This window comes from Ovis aries, chromosome 13 (assembly GCF_016772045.2).
Source record: "Ovis aries strain OAR_USU_Benz2616 breed Rambouillet chromosome 13, ARS-UI_Ramb_v3.0, whole genome shotgun sequence".
In the NCBI taxonomy this organism is placed as follows: domain Eukaryota; kingdom Metazoa; phylum Chordata; class Mammalia; order Artiodactyla; family Bovidae; genus Ovis; species Ovis aries.
Window position 1 is genome coordinate 53,221,304 of NC_056066.1, and position 20,274 is coordinate 53,241,577.

At 44.4% G+C, this 20,274-nt stretch overlaps 1 protein-coding gene across 4 annotated transcripts in view; it reads left to right on the plus strand.

The window, feature by feature from the left end:
• LOC101105937 (tyrosine-protein phosphatase non-receptor type substrate 1-like) overlaps positions 1–18,304 on the plus strand; it is a 77,761-nt gene extending 59,457 nt beyond the window's left edge. For 2 of the 4 annotated variants that reach the window (XM_060396904.1, XM_060396906.1), the window contains exons 2-6: positions 814–1,170; positions 6,699–7,019; positions 7,797–8,126; positions 12,017–12,122; positions 12,743–18,304. In XM_060396904.1, coding sequence (XP_060252887.1) covers positions 814–1,170; positions 6,699–7,019; positions 7,797–8,126; positions 12,017–12,120 — 1,112 coding nt within the window. In that variant the 3' untranslated portion in view covers positions 12,121–12,122; positions 12,743–18,304. Of the gene's footprint in view, positions 1–813; positions 1,171–6,698; positions 7,020–7,796; positions 8,127–12,016 lie in introns of all 4 variants that reach the window. The other 2 variants (XM_042229834.2, XM_060396905.1) reach the window with 2 other exon arrangements.
• Positions 18,305–20,274: the final 1,970 nt, after the last annotated feature.

A 20,274-nucleotide genomic window follows, 5' to 3' on the forward strand; every position in this document is an offset into this window, starting at 1 on the left:
TGAGAAAAAGAATGTAGATAGTCTCAAGAATTTGGAGAGGCAATGATCAGAGCCTCTAGATGAAATGTAGCCCAACTGGCTCCTTGATTTTAGTCCAGGAATTCTGTTTTTGGCCCCTTCATATCCAGAATCATAAGATAATAAAACTGTCATTTTTAGTCACTAAATTTTCTATACCTCTATACATCTGCCTTAGGTAACTAATATAATATGACTGTGTCATCAGAAAAAATCCCAGGGAGTTGAAACAAAGTTTTACTATCTTCATAAACTAAGTGTTCATTGTAAGTTGGGAGCTCTGAACATCACTGTCACTCAAGTATCCAGGTTGTTGGAATTCTATCATGAGTATGTGGATCTCTGGGGAGGAGAGAGGCTGGCCCATAAAGGTACTTGCAGTTTAATGAATAACATACAAAATACACGCATCACTTCTCCTCACAACTCGGTGATCTAAGAGGTCTCGTGGTCCCACCTAATGCAAAGGACAGAATGCAGCACTCCCTGAGGACACACAGTGAACACCCAGGAATACTGGGTCAATCATGACACTTCCAGAGAGGGCTCACGTTCTGAGTCCCCGTCTCTGCCACGTCACTGACGTCTGTGCCTCGGTTCCTCTCCTGTATTAGCGTCTTACATCACAGGCTCGTTGTGCAAGCTTCATGCAATGTACTTGCAGTGTGCTGAGTGTAAGGCCCATTCATGGTGCAGTCAGACAATGAAAGCTGTTGTTGATTGTTGATAAACATTTGAGAAAACCTACAGGATCACATGAGGATGAATACATAACTGCTTTGTGTTTTCCTCCAGGAGCGGCAGGTGAGGGGGAGCTGCAGGTGATTCAGCCTGAGAGGTCAGTGTCTGGTGCAGCAGGAGAGACGGCCACTCTGCACTGCACTGTGACCTCCCTGAGCCCCGTGGGGCCCATCAAGTGGTTCAGGGGAACTGGGCCAGGTCGGGAGTTACTCTACAGTCAAAAAGGAAATGTCTCCCCCCGAGTAACAAGTGTTGTAGATACCGCAAAGAGAAACAACATGGACTTTTCCATCTGCATCAGGAATGTCACCCCAGCAGACACTGGTGTCTACTACTGTGTGAAATTCCGGAAAGGAGAACAGGGCGACGTGGAGCTTAAGTCTGGACCAGGCACTCATCTCACTGTGAGCGGTGAGTATGGCCTGGGTGTCCTCATCCCCTGGTCTCTGACAAGTCAACAAGAATGCCCTTCACTCTTCAAGCAAAAAAAGGAATCCAGTACAACAGTGATCTGGACATGATCTGATTTTACTCCCTTCTACAAATCAGAGTATTTGAGGCCATGACGGTTGTGCTGTTTGCTCAGGGCCCCACAGCTGGTAAATGTGGGAAAAGTCTGGATCCCCGTCTACCTGGTTCCACAGTCCTTGTCTTTTCCATCTCATTCAGTCCTTTGATTCCAGGGATAAGGGAAATGAAAGTGAGCGACTTGCTCCTTGACAGGCCAGGCCTCACTTCTTACCTCTGGAGAGTGCACCGGCAGTGTGGCTGAGTCTTCTCTTTATTCAGCACTTATTGAGCACCTCCTGTGCACCAGGCCCTGCCCTGGATGCTGTGGAAGCAGCAGTGAACAAAGCAGGCAAGGGCTCCTCTCCCATGAAGCTTATGTCCTCTTCCTCCCAAAGGGAAGAAAGCCATCCAGGGCAGGGAGGGGAGATGTGTTTCTTTATTTTCTATTCAGACTATCGCACTGAAAAGAGATTCTAAGAGACACAGTCTCAGCGTTATTCTGATGGCCCTGATTGGAGACTATGTTGAGAGGTTGGGTGTTTCCAGAGGATCTGTGGAAAAAATTCTTCGGTCATTCATGCATTGACACATAATCACTGAAGTCTCCCAGCATCTCGGAATGTCCCTCCTCGGGGAACCAGTTCTCCATGTGGGTGATTCAGGAGCTGGAGCAGCCCCTATTGAGGCAGAAAAGGTGTTTATTTAGATATTTTCTGACAAAGACCCTGAATTCCGGACTCTCAGAACAGGATGGGTCTCTAGATACCATCCTCCCAAACCCCCATGTACAGATGGTGGCTGAGGCCAGGAGATGACAGCGGTCCAGACCACAGTCACACAGACAATGAGAGGATCCATTAAGAACCCAAACTGACTCCAGGCCAGTCTCTTTCCTGCACAGGCACTGGAACTCCTTTCATGAAAGAGACTTGCACACACAAGTTGCAGAATAAAAGTTCCTCGAGTTACCCATGAAACAGGCTCTTTTCATTGCTTTCCCCAAGGTTCAGAAGGCCCCTCACATTCAGACCCTGAGCCTGAGGTGACTGGAAAACTCTCCCTACTTTCACCCGCATGATCCCCAAACCCTCATTCCATATCAGCACCTAGAGCTGCCCTGTTTTTCAACAGCTACTTAACACTCAGCATATGGCAACACCACCATTCATCTTATAGTCTCTTGCTGATGGACATTAAGTTGTTCCTAACCTTGGGCTATTGAGACAGTGCTGAAGGGATAACCTTTCCACGCGTCACTCTCCTCAGAGGAGAAATATCCACTGGAAATGGCACTGCTAGTTCAGACAGTATGCGGATTTTAATTTGTGTGACAGTATTGCTAAATTTCCCTTCTAGTCATGGTAGCAAATAAATCTCCCCAAACCTCCAGACATCAGCAGGGCAGGTGGCTCTATCATGATTTTGCAGATATTACTAAACTTCCCAGTTGGTGGGTCCCCTGCTCAGTCTCAATACAGCTAGTAAGTGGCTCCCCCGCCTCTCAGATCTGCTGGCTCCCAGGGCTGCTCATCCTCTTCCGCAGGCTTCCCGCCCAGATGATTCCCTGGATGAGAAAGGAGGGATGGGAGGGGAGGAGCAGCCTGTCAGATGGTGAATCCTCCTTAGGCATTTCCTCATTATAAACAGTGTTCAGAAGGAAAGGTTGTCTGTTTTCCATTTTACAGATGAGGACCCAAAGGTTCAGAGAGGGGACTTGCTTTGTGAATAGCTAGAGGAGCCAAGATTGAACCCTAAACACTCACAGTATCATAGCACTGCTTTCTGTACACCCCACTGTGCTTGTCAAAGTATGGAGAAAGCTCCAACTCCAACCTCTTAAAATCTTGCTTTGTCCTCTCCTTTAGAAATAAACACTTTAAAAAGTCCTGTAAGAGAGGCAAGTCCAGTTTTACAACCCAGATGACACGGATCATTCAGTGTTGTGTGATGTGCTGAAATGTTCTTCAGTGACAGGGATCAACACTCTTAAAAGCATCAGGAGATTTTCTCCCCATTGTTGTGATGTTGCCCCTTCACTAGGCCTCCTGTGGAGCAGGTCTGGGAAGGGTGGTGTGGACAGAGTCCAGAGGGGCCACTGCGACCCCAGCAGCACCGGGCATGCCCATTCCTGGTTCTGCAGACTGAGGATGAGGAGAGGGAGGTGTTTCGGAGAGGGAGGTGTTTCCTTGAGGGAGTGGGGCCCCATGTGAGCAAGAGTTCCTAGTCTAGACTCAGGTGTCAGGAGTCCATGTCTTCCCTTGTGGCTTCAGGGTCCCCAGCCTGGGCCCTCAGAGGCCTCCTCCCTGTAGTCTTTCGAAGTCATTCCTGTTAATGAACTTGAAGCATGATTCCAGTTCACTTTCATGGAAAGTGAAAGTGAAAGTCGCTCAGTTGTGTCCAACTGTTGCGACCCCATGGACTACACAGTCCATAGAATTCTCCAGGCCAGAATGCTGGAGTGGGTAGCCTTTCCCTTCTCCAGGTGATCTTTTCAACCCAGGGATGGAACCCAGGTGGATTCTTTAACCAGCGAGCCACAGGTGAAGCACGGAAGTGACAGGAAATGCTGGGACACGGTGGGGAGTGAGAGGAGACAGTCTCTCCATTTCTCTCAGTGTCAGTTTTCTCTCGTAGAATAGTGATCCTCATGGTCTCCTTTCAAGAGAATTGGAAGTATTTGAGGCGCTCTGTCTAAATCACCAGCACAGAGTAGGTTCTCCTAATTGACGTGTGTTTTCAAAGCTGAGACCCAGGTCCCTGCGCTTGTCCCCATTCCTCACCTGTAGAAAGAGGATAATCACACAACCTTTGCAGGGTGTCCTGAGGGCACAGTGACCTGGTGACCGCACCACCCCTCAGAGGGCGATGGTGCTGTCCATCCCAGGAGGGCAGTGGAATCCTGGGAAAGTCTCAGTTTCCCTATCTGTGAAATAGTTGTAATTACATTACCTTTCAAGAATCTGTGATGACTGGAGAGGGTCTAGAAAGACCTGGGCTCGGGGCACTATGGTTGAGAGCCTGGGCCATACCCCTGCCTGGGCCCCCATCCCAGCTCTGCCCCGTCCCAGCTCTGGGACCTCTGATGAGTCCTTCACCACACTGCGTCAGTGTCCTTGTCCCTCAGTGACAGCCCCATCCTAACAGAGTAGCTGCAGGGATTGGATGATGGACGCATGTCAAATGATTAGAGCAGAGCCTGGCATGTCTTCCACCAACATGAGCTCTGACGTGCTAAAACCAGAGGATGTTCTATGGACCACTTTCCCTCTAAGACTAAGTACAACTAGGGTTGGTGTGGAACTAGGTGCCTTTCAACTTCAACCATTCGTGGCATCACCTGGGAGATGGTGAAAAGTTCCCCAGACCCTGGCTCCACCCTAGAAATTCTGATTTGAGTGCACAGACATGGCCTGAGCAGCTGAGTGTCTTAATTCCTGCAGAGGATGCTGGTGCCTAGTCAGGGCACAGGAGCCCAGAGCTACGTGTTTTCTGGGGTCACAGAGGGAGACCTGTAGTATTTCCCTGATAGACATGGACCCTTCTGGTGCCTGGATTGAAAGAACAGCTGTCCCCGGGGTGGGTGCTTCAGAATAGGCTGTGATGTTGACAGATCTTAGGAGGCCCAAGAAAATCAGCCCAAGTGGAGTGGCAGGAACAAATCCCACCTCCAACAGAACTCTCCTGATCTCAGAGGGTATTCTTCCCCACTCAGACCACCCTGTGCAGACCTGAGCTTCATCCCTGGGGAAACCTTCCCAACTTTAAACACAGGAATCTAAACAGGTGCTGGAATCCCTGAAACTCTCTGCTCAGCCAGGAGCCCTCCTGCTTCAAACACCGGAGAGGATCTGATGAAATCTATCCTCCTTCCTTTCAACTTGCTTGCTGATTCTGTAATGAGCTGATCTGCAGGAAAAGCGCCTGTGGTCTCTTGTGTGTTTTGAAAGCCTATTTCCCAAACTTACCTCTTGAGGGGATTATGTTTTTTAAAGGGGTCAGACTCATAATTTGGTGTCCCTACTATTTCTTTTCATGTTGATTTTTGCAAGGCAGCTGTATGGAGCAAGACTTGAGACTCTCCTTGGTGCTTCTATTGTGATTTTGTTTTGCTTTCTTTTGCCTAAAAATGTAGTTTCAGAACAGGAACTATCAGAGCATAGGATAATAATCACAGGTGTTACTAATTAAGCACCTACTGTATGCCAGGCTGTATATCTTACATATATCCTCACTCATCTTACAGATGGTGCTTGTACCCACTTTGCCCAGAAACAGTGAGGCTCCAGGATAAAAAAACAGTGACACTAAAATCAGTATGTCCTCTGTACAGTGAGATGAGCTCTGACCTTACCTGCTGGGTGCCCTAGGCCAGCTGCATCCTTCCTGAGCCTCATCCCATGTATAGGGCCACTCTCAGGCCCCTCCTCAGGGCTGGTGGGAAGATTAGAGAGCTGAGGGTGGTCAAGAGTTCAGCCCATCTTTAAGCTCTGAACAACTCTGGACAAGTGGTATCTAATCACAGTACTTTAAGGGGCATCTATGATGCTGGTGTTTGTTGGATTTGACATATTAAGGTTACTCCTATGTCCTCAAATGTTTGAGTTTTAGGAAGCAAGTTAAATGTTTAGAAGTGAAAATGTTTGTTACATTTGCTGTCTGACAACTTATAAGGGGATGTTGCATAATAGTGAACAATTAGAGACACCCAACAGCACCAGTCAACAGAGAAACCACCCTCATATTTGATTTGCTGATTTATGTATCTACAGATTAAATAGCAGTTTAAAAATTAACCAGGCTTCCCTGGTTGCTCAGACAGTAAAGAATTTGCCTGCAATGCAGGAGACCGGGCTTCGATCCCTGGGTCAGGAAAATCCCCTGCAAAGGAAATGGCTACCTACTCCAGTATTCTTGCCTGGAGAACTACATGGACAGAGGAGCCGGGCAGGCTACAGTCCATGGGGTCATAAAGAATCAGAGACAACTGAGCAACTAACACACACACACATATAAGAAATTAACCACCACTGGATTCTCAGCACTCAGTAATCTTTCTTTTCAATCCAGTACTAACCCAAGAGAAAAATCCAGACTCAGAAAAAACACCTTTTTGCACCATTCCTTTGAAATTCAGGGATTTATACATTGGTCCTATTGTAATATTCATGGAAAGAAAGACAACTGTGAAGGAAATTCATAAATTCCTGAGAGGACAGTTCTGCATATAAATATATTCTGGGTTAAACAGAGGTCTGTGTTTTTTTTAGTTTTGTGAAACACCTGAAAAAAAATGCTTCCAGTGCATTTAACCTTCACTGCAACCACGAATTTAAAAATAATATATTTGCAATTTCTTAACATTGTCACGAGTATTTGGTAATGATGATAATCACAATCATGTTCTTCGTTTATAAATGTTTCTTTTGTAGCCAAGCCCTCTCCGCCCATGGTATCCGGCCCTACAGTGAGGGCTACACCTGAGCAGACAGTGAGCTTCACCTGCACATCCCACGGCTTCTTCCCCAGAAACATCTCCCTTAAATGGTTCAAAAATGGCAATGAGCGCTCAGCTTCCCAGACCAGTGTGGACCCAGAGGAAGACAATGTTTCCTACAGCATCACCAGCACAACCAAGGTGCTGCTGGCCCCAGGAGACGTTCACTCCCAGGTCATCTGTGAGGTGGCTCATGTCACCCTGCAGGGGGGCCCTCCTCTCCGTGGGACTGCCAACTTGTCCGAGACCATCCGAGGTAGATGTCTCTTATGTCAGCCCTAGCCCACACCTGCCCCCAAGGCCCCAACCTGCTCCTCCTCCCTGCCTTTTGCTTCAGGCCTTGAATTGCCTGAAATCTACTTCCTGACAGTCCTGTCCAGTCTAGCCCTTCTAGAAAGGGCTCCTAGAAGAGTTGGTCACTCTATTTTAGTGAAAGTGCCAGATGTACAACTGCCATGTGCCAAGCACTGAGATAAGCAGTTTTCTTTATTAATGAAAGTGAAAGTGAAGTCACTCAGTCATGTTCTATTCTTTGCAACCCCATGGACTGTAGCCTACCAGGCTTCTCCGTCCATGGAATTTTCCCGGCAAGAGTACTGGAGTGGGTTGCCATTTCCTTCTCCAGGGAATCTTCCTGACCCAGGGATCGAACCCGGGTCTCCTGCATTGCAACCAGATGCTTTACCATCTGAGTATCTCCAATTACTGAGCACCTATGCTAAGCCCAGGACCCTATGTGCTTGGTGATTTCATTTATTTTGCTGCAGTCTTATATTCCAACTGCATGCCAGAGGCTGAGCTTGTTGATTTCACACATAATAACCCTAATAGGAGGTCCCTGTCCTTGAGCAGTGTACTTTCACTGTGTTCAGTGACTTCATTCATATGCAAACAGACCCTCAGTGTTTGAGCACCTACTGCATGCCTGGCTCTGTCCTGGGTGACGGCCTTGCTGTGCGGGGAGCTGTTCTCCAGCCCCTCTCCCATGGTGATCTGTGTTATAAGGTGCAAGCTTCTTCCTGTGCTGTTTCAGTTCCACCCACCCTGGAGCTTACTGCATACCCCACAGCGGAGAGCCAGGTGTTTGTCTCCTGCCAGGTGAACAAGTTCTACCCCCAGCCTCTACAGCTGACCTGGCTGGAGAACGGAAATGTGTCCCGAACAGAAGCGGCTTCAGTCCTCATAGAGAACAAGGACGGGACCTTTAACCAGACGAGCTGGCTCCTGGTGAACTCCTCTGCCCGCAGGGAAGCTGTGGTGCTCACCTGCCAGGTGAAGCATGACGGGCAGCCAGCGGTCTCCAAAAACCATACCCTGGAGGTCTCTGCTCCCCAGAAGGACCAGGGCACCCATGAACTTCCTGGTGAGGCTTCCATTACATCTCACAGGGCTTTTCAAATTTTATCTTTTTTAATTATTAAGAATAGTAATTCGAGTTTATTATAGAAGAGTATAAAAGTCTATAAATAAAAAGTAGAATTTTGAAGTAAGCGCCTCTCCCCCAAATTTCATACTCCAACAGACACAATTTAAAACGGGTTGGTACATTGTTTATATGACTTTTGACGTAAATATAATTAAAGAAGGAAATAAGATACGGAAGGAAACCATCTCATTCATACTGTCCTGCTTCTTGCTTTCTTCAGCTATTAGTAATTATGCTCACCATTCCATGTCTGCCCACCTCCCTCCTCCTTGTTCTTTCTAACCCCTGCCTAGTCTGTCTCCAGCCTAGACTTTCCATCCACATCAGGCACATCATCCCAGTAGACGTCAGCATCTGCTACTCTGTGAAGTTCTGGAAGAGGAGCCCTGAGGACGTGAAGTTTGAGTCTGGTTTTGGCACACAGTTGACCGGAGTGGTCACTGCACAGGGCTTCTTTGTCCTTTGATTTCTGACAGTGGACCAGCAGTGATCACAGTCACTCACTGCACGTTTACTAAAGGTAGCTCTCAGTTCACTTGCTGCTTTAGCCACCCAAAGTGTTTGGACTTTATAGAAGGGACTCATGGAGAAGTAGGGAAGGGGTGATGTGGTTGAAAATGTGTCACTTTTAGTCCAGATGACTGGGCTGAGATAATCAAGGTGAATCTGAGTCTCTGAGGACAGGGACCACCAGTCTATACAATAAATATGTGCTAACTAAAGATAGGTTCCCCCCTCAGCTGGGGCTTGTCCCAAGGATAGCCTCCCTTTCCATAAATAAAACATCTTGTAGGCTCTCATGTAACATCAAGAGAGGGTCAAGTCAGGTTCCAGGAATTGTTACTCCAGAAGACCTATCAAAGGCCCACTTTTCTTCTGACATACTCTATGGTGTTGTCCTCATCTGCTGGGTCAATACTGGGTCACTGAGTGTCCATGTCCCTGCCTGCTGGAAGGATAAAGAGAGGTAGGGGAGAATAAACAACTTCCCTTGAACAAGAGATATAGGACAGTTTCATAATAATGTCCACTTTAACTTAGTCCTGTGTGCACAACCAGTCAGTGGTGTCCACAATAGTGTGGTGATCTGGTTAAGTATATTGACTTTCTATAAAAATCATACAAGTGCACACTTAATCTAATCAATTCTAATTGACTAACACCATTTTTCAAATGGAGCATAAATTCAAATTTTCCAAAATACTATTATTGTTGTTTTCTGTGCACCAAAATTGTTTTTATTTGTAAGTTCTTGGCAAAATTTTCCCATGAAATCACCTGGCCTTGAGAATCTTTTGAAAATTAATTCAAATCAAATATTTAAGAGTATTCAGATTATTCATTTCATATTGAATGAGCTGAGGTAGTGTTTTGTTTTTTTTTTTTGAGGTATTTGTCCATCTCTAAGTTGTCAAATGTCTTTCTGTACAGTTTTCATGACATTTCTTCATTATCCTTTTGTCTGCATTATCTGTAGTGACATCCTTGATTTCATCCTAATACTGGAAATGTCTCATTCCTCCTTTTTTATTTGTCAGTTGTACTGGAAAATTTTCAATGTTATTGGTCTTTTAAAAAGAACACCCTCTTTCTTTCAGTAATTTTTCTCTCTTGCTTCTCTGTTTCCAATTTCATTGGTTTTTCTTTTTTTATTATTTCCTTCTTTCTGCTTGCCTTGGGTGTTTTTTGCTCCTCCTTTTCTCATTTCTTGAGGCATGAATTTAGGTAATTGGTTTAGACTTTTTCTTTTTTCCAGTGCCACACCTGAGTCTCCTCTTGTACTGCGGAGTTAGGAGAGTGAACTTGGATGACTGACTACTGTGCTCTTCCTCTAGATCTCAGATCCCTAGACAGTCTGCCTCCTCTCCCACCTCAGAGTCCTCCTATGCCTGTCTCTTGTGCTCTTTCTAGGGTTCCATTTGTACTTAACAGGGAGCATAGGAGAGAAAAGCCCATGGCATTTTGTCTGTTGCTGCTGCTGCTGCTAAGTCGCTTCAGTCGTGTCCGACTCTGTGCTATCCCAGAGACAGCAGCCCACCGGGCTCCCCCGTCCCTGGGATTCTCCAGACAGGAACACTGGAGTGGGTTGCCATTTCCTTCTCCAATGCATGAAAGTGAAAAGTGAAAGTGAAGTCGCTCAGTTGTGTCCGACTCCTAGCGACCCCATGGACTTCCGTCTGCAGTGGCTTGCAAATGCTTTTAGTTTCCAGTCTCCTGATGGGCTCAACCAGGGCTGCTGTAGGGTGCCTGACTCAGCATGCCTGCTAGTGTGTTTTTTGGGACGTCTAGGTTGTCAGGCTGAAGAGAAGTGTAAGATGTTGATATGACTTTCCTGCTGCTGCTGCTGCTACATCGCTTCAGTCGTGTCCGACTCTGTACGACCCCATAGACGGCAGCCCACCAGGCTCCCCTGTCCCTGGAAGTCTCCAGGCAAGAACACTGGAGTGGGTTGCCATTGTCTTCTCCAATGCATGAAAGTGAAAAGTGAAAGTGAAGTCACTCACTTTCCTACCGAGACCCAAAACCTACCCTGGGCATCTGAGGACTCCAACCACTGCAGTCCTGGGTGCAGTCAGTCTGGTGGGAAGATGGACATCTGATTGCTTGTTTTTATGATATTGGGGTGTTTTACAATAAATTCCTATCCTAATGGACTTCTCTTCCCACAGTATAGAACACACCAATACAGTAATGGAGTTTTTGACTGGTTGGCTGGTTGGTTTGATAAAGGGAAAAAGGTTCTGAGTCTTCTAATTCTTTGGTTCTCTTTTATCTTTCAGGAACCAGTATCTGAAATCCCTTCTCCCTACCTTTTTCTTTTTCTCTTTACCACTCGACTGCCCCATAGCACTTCTTTTCTCTTTCTGCCTTTTCTACACAGAGGGTATGCATTGTAAATCATGCCTGTCCATAGAGTCAAATCTGTCTTCCTTAAATTATGTTCCTATAGTCACTGTGAGTAATTAATATGTTTAGTGATTTGATACAAGATAAATATCTTATCATATAGTTGTAGAGGTCAGACATTATAATGGGTGACTAGGCTGTGTTCGTTCTGAAGATACTAGAGGAGAATCCATTTCCTTCCCTTTCGCAGCTTCCAAGCGTGCCCACACTCCTTGGTAAAGGGCCCCACATTACTCTGACCTCTGCTTCTGATCACATCTGCTTCTCCAAATGACCTGCCTCCATCTTTTACTTATAAGAATCTTCATAACTACATTGGCTCCGCTTGGAAAATCTAATTTAATGTGCCCATGTCAAGATCCTCAACAAATCACTACTGCTAATCCTTCTTGACATGTAAGGTAACATATGCACAGAACCTGGGGATTTTGTGCCAAGCCTTTAAAATCAGGCTTACCTTGAATCCCTTTCCTATAGTCTGTGCTCTTAGGAAATTTTCCCAATATTTTCAAAGTTTAGATATATTTAATATCGATGATGATAATTCCAAATAACTCTAGGCACCTGTTCTAGCTGCCTTGCCTGTTTCTCCTGCATTTCCCTGATGACTTGCCAAGGATGGAATTACAGCCTAAAGAGACATTGTGCACGAGGATTTGCTGAATTTTTCTTGTCTCTCAGTTATTTTCAATCCTGGCATTTTCTCTTCAAATAATAGGACCATTGCAGCCTGAGAAAAGAAAGAGGGAAAATGAGGCGGTTCTGTACCCTAATTTCTGCCTTGAGCCTTAGCTCAGGTTGCAAGTCAAAGCCATAGCATGTTGATGGGCCTAGGCAGCCTCAGATGGAGTAAGTGGAGGCCCTTGGGAACGGCTCCTGTGTGGCGCATCTGATCACCCCTCTTGTCCCCTGATTTCCAGGTCCAGAGCTGTCTTCTCTTTGGGCAGTTGTCTTCCTAGTCCCCAAGGTGCTGCTGCTGCTCGGCATCTCTGTCACCTTTGTCCACAGGAAGTATCGAGCCTGACTGTAAGTTATGGATGAGGGAGGGCAGGACAAAATCCAGAAGACACGCGTTCATTAGGGGGGCCACCCACAGGCCACACGGGGGCAGGGCTCACACAGAGTTAAGAGAAGGAGGCACACCTCCCTCGGTACCCTCAGGAGTATCATGTTTCCCTCAAAGAGGTGCCCAGCTCCCAGGAGATGATAAGCTCCTGGAGGGGGTGGTCTGCATCAGGGATTTCAAAGGGTTTCTTTCCCCTGGTGTTTCTGTGGAGGAGGTAGGCAGAGTGTGCTGAACGACGAGCAGCTGAGTGGGCGGCTCCCTTGGAGACCATTTCTAGATCACTGAACTCAGGGGCTCCCTGGGGCAACAGGTATCCACACTTAAGGTAATATTGGTCAGTCTCAGATCAGCTCCTCTGATGGCTGCTCCAACTGTGACCTCTGTGTGACAGAGTGGAAGGCCTGGGGAGGGAGCATGAGGGCCTGGGGAGGAGGCTGAGGGGACAGAGTCCTAACTCAGGGGCTGTCCATCCTTTCAGGACTGGCATCCCAGGAGGAGAACACCTGGGCATGTGGGAGGCATGCAGAGAACTTTTCCTGAATGATGAGCAGATAATTAAGTATGAAAATGTTTCCCACAGCCCCTTCCTTCCTCCCTGCTAGGTGCTGCCGTCAGCCTCTACTGTCTCCTTCCCTCACTGAGGGCCCAGCCCACAAGAAGGACCCAGCTGAAAGCTTCCACAACTCTGCTCCAAAAGTCTTCTGTCCATGGAGATCTGCCTGCCCACATGTTCACGAAACCCCCAGAGCTGAATCTTCATATGTGATCCTGAGCAAAGATCATGGGAAGTAGCTCTGGAGACTGACTACGACATCTCCCTTGGATGTGAGAATTCAGTTCAGTTCAGTCGCTCAGTCATGTCTGACTCTTTGCGACCCCAGGAACCACAACACACCAAGCCTCCCTGTCCATCACCAACTCCTGGAGTCCACCCAAACCCATGTCCATTGAGTCGGTGATGCCATCCAACCATCTCATCCTCTGTCATCCCCTTCTCCTCCTGCCCTCAAGCTTTCCCAGCATCAAGGTCTTTTCAAATAAGTCAGCTCTTCACATCAGGTGGCCAAAGTATTGGAGTTTCAGCTTCAACATCAGTCCTACCAATGAACACCCAGGACTGATTTCCTTTAGGATGGACTGGTTGGATCTCCTTGAGTCCAACTAATACAGATCAGGATTAAGTCCAACTAATACAGATCATCCATCACCTTGGACTTGGCCGTGGACTATACACTGATAAGCTGTGGAAAAGTTATTCTGTCTTCTAGATTCTTGCCTTCACTTAACTCCCAACCATTGAAGTGCCTCTTTAGTTTTAAACCAAGTGCCATCTTGGTTTTAAGAAAAAATTTTCTCCTTCCCCATTTGCCTAGATAGCCCACTTCTCAAACCCAGAAATTAGTGTTTCATTCTCTTTCTGCAATGGAAAGAGTAGTTTTCCATCAACTTGAATCTTTCACAATCCTTATGAATTGCTCATGGGAATTATGCTGTGTCCAGAAGCTTTGAATTCATCCTTGATTTCTCTTTCTTTTATGCTGTTGTTGTCGTTCAATCATTCAGTCATATCTGACTCTTTCCAAACCCATGTACTGCAGCATGCCAGGCATCCCTGTCCTTCACTGTCTCCCAGAGTTTGCTCAAACTCATGTCCATTGATTTGATGATGTCAACCAACTCATCCTCTGTCACCCCCTTCTCCTGCTGCCCTTAATCTTTTCCAGCATCAGGGTCTTTTCCAATGAGTCAGCTCCCCCCATTAGGGAGTCAAAGTTTTGGAGCTTCAGCAACAGCACAATCCTTCCAATTAATAATTAGGGTTGATTTCTTTTAGGAATGACTGGTTTGATCTCTTTGCTGTCCAAGGGACTCTCAAGAGTCTTCTCCAGCACCACAGCTCAAAAGCATCAATTCTTCAGCGCTAAGCCTTCTTTACAGTCCAGCTCTCACATTGGAACATGACTACTGGAAAAGCCATAGGTTTCACTAGTAGGATCTTTGCTGGAAAAGACATGTCTCTGCTTCTTAATATGCTGTCTAGGTTGGTTATAGCTTTTCTTCCAAGGAGCAAGAATCTTTTAATTTCCTGATTGCAGTCTCTGTCCACATTGATTTTGGAGCCCCAAAAAATAAAGTCTGTCACTGTTTCCATTTTTATCCCCATCTATTTGCCATGCAGTGATGTGACCGGATGCCATGATCTTCGTTTTTTGAATGTTGAGTTTTAAGTCAGAGCTTTCACTTTCCTCTTTCACCTTCATCAAGAGGCTCCCTAGTTCCTCTTTACTTTCTGCCATCAGGGTGGTGTCATCTGCATATCTGAGGTTGTTGATATTTCTCTCGGGGATCTTGATTCCAGCTAGTGCTTCATCCATTTCACATGATTTTTCTCTGCATATATGTTAAATAAGAAAAGCGACAATATACAGCCTTGATGTACCCTTTCCCAATTTGGAACCAGTCTGTTGTTCCATGTCCAGTTCTAACTGTTGCTTCTTGACCTGCATACAGATTTCTTAGGAGGTAGGTAATAGGGTCTGGTATTTACATCTTGTTAAGAATTTTCCACAGTTTATAACTCATATTCAATTCTGCCTTCAAAACGGTAAAGTCCAGTGGTGAGATAGGAACCTTTAACAACTGATTCTTTTTTTTTTAATAGGAGGCTAATTACTTTACAATATTGTAGTGTTTTTTGCCATACACTGACATGAATCAGCCATGGGTGTACTTGCGTTCCCCATCCTGAACCCTCTCCCACTTCCCTTCCCATCCCATCCCTCAGGGTCATCCCAGTTTTCCTGCCCTGAGCACCCTGTCTCATGCATCGAATCTGGACTGGCAATCTATTTCACATATGATAATATACATGTTTCAAAGCTATTCTCTCAAATCATCCTACCCAACAACTGACTCTTAGAAAAAAAAGAAAAGCCTGATTGGTAGTACATGCCACTTCTTTCTGTAAATACCCCCAATGTGGTCAATTTTAGGTTAGCATCAGTTTAACAACTTGCTTGCACAGTTCCTCAAAATGCAACTATCAAGTCTCATGAGCCAGTCCAAGCCTCTTCCAGCACACCACTGGACTCTTTCCATAATGTCCACTTTCTCATCCCCACCACCACTCCCTCGTCTCAGCCACCGTCATCTCTTCCTGTACCATTGCTATGATCTCTAACTGGCTTTCCTGTTTCAGGCACAGTGAATTTTGGGGAATATCACTCAAATCCTACCACTCCTCTGCTCCCCACCCCCACACAGACGCACCTCTCTCTCTCTTCTTTCCAACATCTGCTCAAATGTCACTTTATCCAAGGCACCTTTCATATACTACCCTGTATAAAATGTCAGTTCCGCTCTTACCCTGACATCCATGAGCTCTTAACCTTGTTAATTTGTTTCCTGAGTACTTATTGTCTTGATGGTCTGTACACAAGTTGGAAAAGAATTTCTAAACACAGAGAGTGTTTCAGAAAGGACTGAGTTAACTAAAAATAAAGGTCAGAGATAATGAGGACACTGGAAGCAAAGGGGCCAACTTCCCGACAGACCACAGAGAGATAACTGTTAAAACAGCGGGACGGCTCAAGGGAGAGCCATGCCTTTCCTGGGTTAGTAGTCAACTTTAACTGCCTCAGGAAAAATAAAATTCCTGCTGAAAGGGTGGCAGTAGGTGATTGGTTAGGATAGGTATTTTTACCTAATGTGGGGTCAGGGAGGAGGCCAGTGTAGATCAGGAGTGGGGATGGGAGTCACGGTAAATGTTGGCGAGAGGGTCAGTCGGTTCTGGAGATGACTTTTGCGCTGGGTTCTGCATCTGTGGCATTGGTACAAAGCCTCCCACCTGCAACACTGGTATACGGCTCCCTACATATTACCATCTGACATACAAAGCACATGCAGTCCTCACTTTGCAAGATAGAAAAGGACCATAAAAATTACTGAATAAACTCATAGTGAACTCAGTAATCGATAGGAAAGATAATGTTCATTCTATGATGTTTTAAATTTGTTTTGAAAACATTATAAACTCTCTGTCAGCTACTACTACTTGCACTTTGACAAATTAGAAACATTGAGAATTTAAGTAATTTATTAATATTTCTTTGTAAAAACATATAAAAAATGCTTGCACCCTACTTACATTCTTCTTGTATAATTTACAACATTGTTGCTCTTGTTCAGTTGCTTTGCGTCCAGCTCTTTTCGACCAGACAATACACAACCTTAACATACTGCCTTCCCAATTTTGAATCAGTCCATTGTTCCACGTAGAGTTTTAAATACTGCTTCTTGCCCTGCATACAGGATTCTCAGGAGACAGGTAATGTGGTTCAATATTCCCATCTCTTTAAGAATTTTCCACAGTTTTTTGTGATCCACACAGTCAAAGGCTTTAGCATATTCAAGGAAGCAGAAGTAGATGTGTGGGTTTTTTTTTTTTTTTCAGTTCCCTTGGTTTTTCTATGATCCAGTGTATGTTGGCAATTTAAAATTCAAGAAGGTAAAATGGTTGTCTGAGGAGGCCTTACAAATAACTGAGAAAAGAAGAGAAGTGAAAGGCAAAGGAGAAAGCGAAAGATATACCCAACTGAATGCAGAGTTGCAGAGAATAGAATGGAGAGATAAAACAGCTTTCTCAAATGAACAGTGCAAAGAAACAGAGGGAAACAATAGAATGGGAAAGACTAGAGATCTCTTCAAGAAAATTAGAGATACCAAGGGAACATTTCATGCAAAGATAGGCACAATCAAGGACAAAAATGGCAAGGACATAACAGAAGCAGAAGAGATTAAGAAGTGGCAAGAATACACAGAAAAACTGTACAAAAAAGCTCTTAAAAATCCAGATGACCTTGATGGTGTGGTCACTCACCTAGATCCAGATATCCTGCATTGTGAAGTCAAGTGGGCCTTACGAAGCATCACTATGAACAAAGCTAGAGTAGGTGATGGAATTCCAGCTGAGCTATTTCAAATCCTAAAAGATGACGGTGTTAAAGTGCTGCACTCAATATGCCAGCAAATTTGGAAAACTCCGCAGTGGCCACAGGCCTGGAAAAGTTCAGTTTTCATTCCAGTCCCAAAGAAACGCAATGTCAAAGAACGTTCAAATTACCATGCAATTGCACTCATTTCACATGCTAGCAAGATTATGCTCATAATCCCTCAAGCTAGGCTTCAGCAGTATGTGAACCGAGGACTTCCAGGTGTACAAGCTGTATGTTAAAAATGCAGATTAATTTACAATATAAGAGTATCTTTTTTATAACCTGGTGAATGATGCTCCTTTGGATCAGTTTCCAACATTTTATGCCTTGTACTCTCAACGTTGTGACATCTTTTCAAAACTTTCTTTAATTTGAAGTATTTGCTGCCCTCACTTCTTTTGAGAAAACTTCACCCTTTTCCCCACCATCACGTTCCTCATTTATGTTATAAGTTTGCCTTCCCTAAGTTCTGCTGACTGTGTATCTGGAATCTTTCCAACAGGATCAAGTTACCACTCCGTGGTCAGCTATTTCCTCTGTAACCCATTTATTTTCATCTTGAATATAACTTCCAGTCCCATCATTGTTTCCCAGCGCACGTTCCTCCTCGATGCCGGCTCCCTGTTACAATTGCTCATTTTGTAAATGTCATGTGGGCTCATCACCGGAAGAGAGGAGACAACACAACTACACATCCCACTGTTTCTGCCTAAACTGAGTGAGAGTCACAGTGACCACACTATAGACTTTCAGAGACTTGATATGAATGTTTATTGGTCGTGATGAGCATCTGTTATTACATAGTGATGTGTGGGCTGAAGGAGAGTAAGCAGCTTTAGGCAATCATTAGTCATACTTTATGCAATTATTCAGTTTCCTGTGGTAACTGAAATCTGAACTATGTGTTGCAAGACGGATGTTATTTAACTAGACTGAAAGTCTTGCATCATGAAAAATGAACCCCGATGTATGTGTTGTCTCTTTCTCAAACAAGATGTAAATTCTATCAGTTCTATGAAGAAGAGGCTGAATCCTCAGTTGCCAGATCACTTACTGCCACATGTCAGGCCATTACTGTTTAATTTAATAAATGAGTGAATCTGTCTTTACTAAATGATTTATTTCAAAATAAAAATGATTTAATTCAATCACTTGGCCCTTCTGTTCTAAAGGCCTTTCATTAAAGGCTAATCTCTCTGCTTTGTGTTTAGAGATCCTATCAAAAATTCAATATCCTTCAGAAAATATGGAATTGAAGAACTAAAAGAAAACAAAATGGAAAAGCAAAAACCATTGATAGGAGTTTGTCAGAGAGGCTCAGGAACCAACAGAAAGATCTCCCAGTGGAGAAAGCTGAAACAATTTGAGCAACAGATATATCAAATGTTAGAAATATATTTTTATGTACATATGTATATATAAATCTGAATATTTTTGTCCCTTCAAAATTCACATTTCAGAATATTAATGCTCAAGGTGACCATGTTAGAAATTGGAGCATTTGGAACATTACTAGTTCATGAGGAATTCTCTGTTATGAATGGGATTAGTACCCTTGTGAAAGAGAACCCCAAGATCTTCCTAGTTCCTTCTGCCATGTGAGATTACAATAAGAAACCTGCAGTCCAAAACAAGACCCTCACACCATCATGCTGCCACAGTCATAGTGGAATTCAAGCCTCCAGAACTGTGAGCAATAAATTTCTAAGTCAACCAGTCTGTGCTATTTTGTTATAGCATCCCAAATAGACCAAGACAGATTATAACCTCAAATAAAATAAATATCTATGACCCCCCATGGATGTAAATAAATAACTGAATACATTAATAAATGGAGGAGAATATGTAAATATCTTTTGTACAGGAAAGTTCCAAATAATTTGCATAGACAGTTCACTCTAAAGAAGGGGAAACCCAATTCAACACTCCTGAACTCTGGGCTGCACATTGTGACTCCCTTCCAGAGAGGACAAAATGGAAGAAGGAAAAGAGAGTAACTTTACAGCGGAGAAACCTGACAAATACAAGTGAGCCACTTCCTCAATAACCATAAACCAACATTATTAGGCATAAATTATTTTGTTGATTTAATGAACACTGAACTTTCCCTCTAAGACCATTTTCCCCAAAATACCCATAAATTCAGTTTAGTTACTGGAAGAGCATCAGAAAAACTGTAATCTAGGGACATACTAAAATATACTAGTATTCATCAAATTTGTCGAAATCATCAAAAGCAAGGAAAGTCAGAGAGGATTCACAGCTGAGAGGAGCCTTAGGAGACAGGACAAGTAAATGTGTGCAGTGTCCTGCATGGGATCTTGGAAAGGACAAGAACTTTGTATAAAACTTAAGGAAGTCTGTCGTGGAATGAAAGTTTGCATCCCTCCAAACTTCATCTGTTCAAGTTTAATCTCCAAAGTGATGATATTTGGAGGTGGGTCTTTGGGAAGAAATCAGGTCATGAGGGTAGAGCCTTTTCCCAGAATGTCACATAGTAGGAATCATGCAGCATGTAGATTTTTGCTTTCAATTATTGGCAGCATTTAAGGTTCCTCCACATTTTCTCAGGGCTTGAGAGCTCATTTCATTTTAGTTTCGAACAGTATTTGACTATCTGGATCTAGCAACTTCTTTTCCAGTTCACCTACTGAAGGTCATTGTGGTTGTTTTCAAGTTTTTGCAAGAATAAATAAAGCTGCTATGAACTTCAGGGAGAATCTTTTCCAGCCCTCTCTCCCAGCTCCTGATACCTCAAATATTCCTTGGATTGTAGATGGCATTCCCCTGTGTCTTCGCACCATCTTCTTTCTCTGAATGACAGCTAAATTAAGCTGTGCCTTAACTCCTGATTCACACATCAAGTTTGAAATAACAGACTTGTTTTTTTTTAATCCCCTATGTTTGTGGAAATACATTATTCAGCAATAGAATACAAATGCACCAAGTTTGAGAAATCTGTCAGGAGAAATTCCTCTATAGATTTTTTTTTAAGTCCTGCCCCAAGGCCACAAATGTGAGGTCTAGTACAAAGGTCACAGAAGTAGAGCCCAGAACCAATGTCACCTCCGAAGCTGACTGAAATCCTTTGTAACCATTACCAAAATCCTCCAGATAA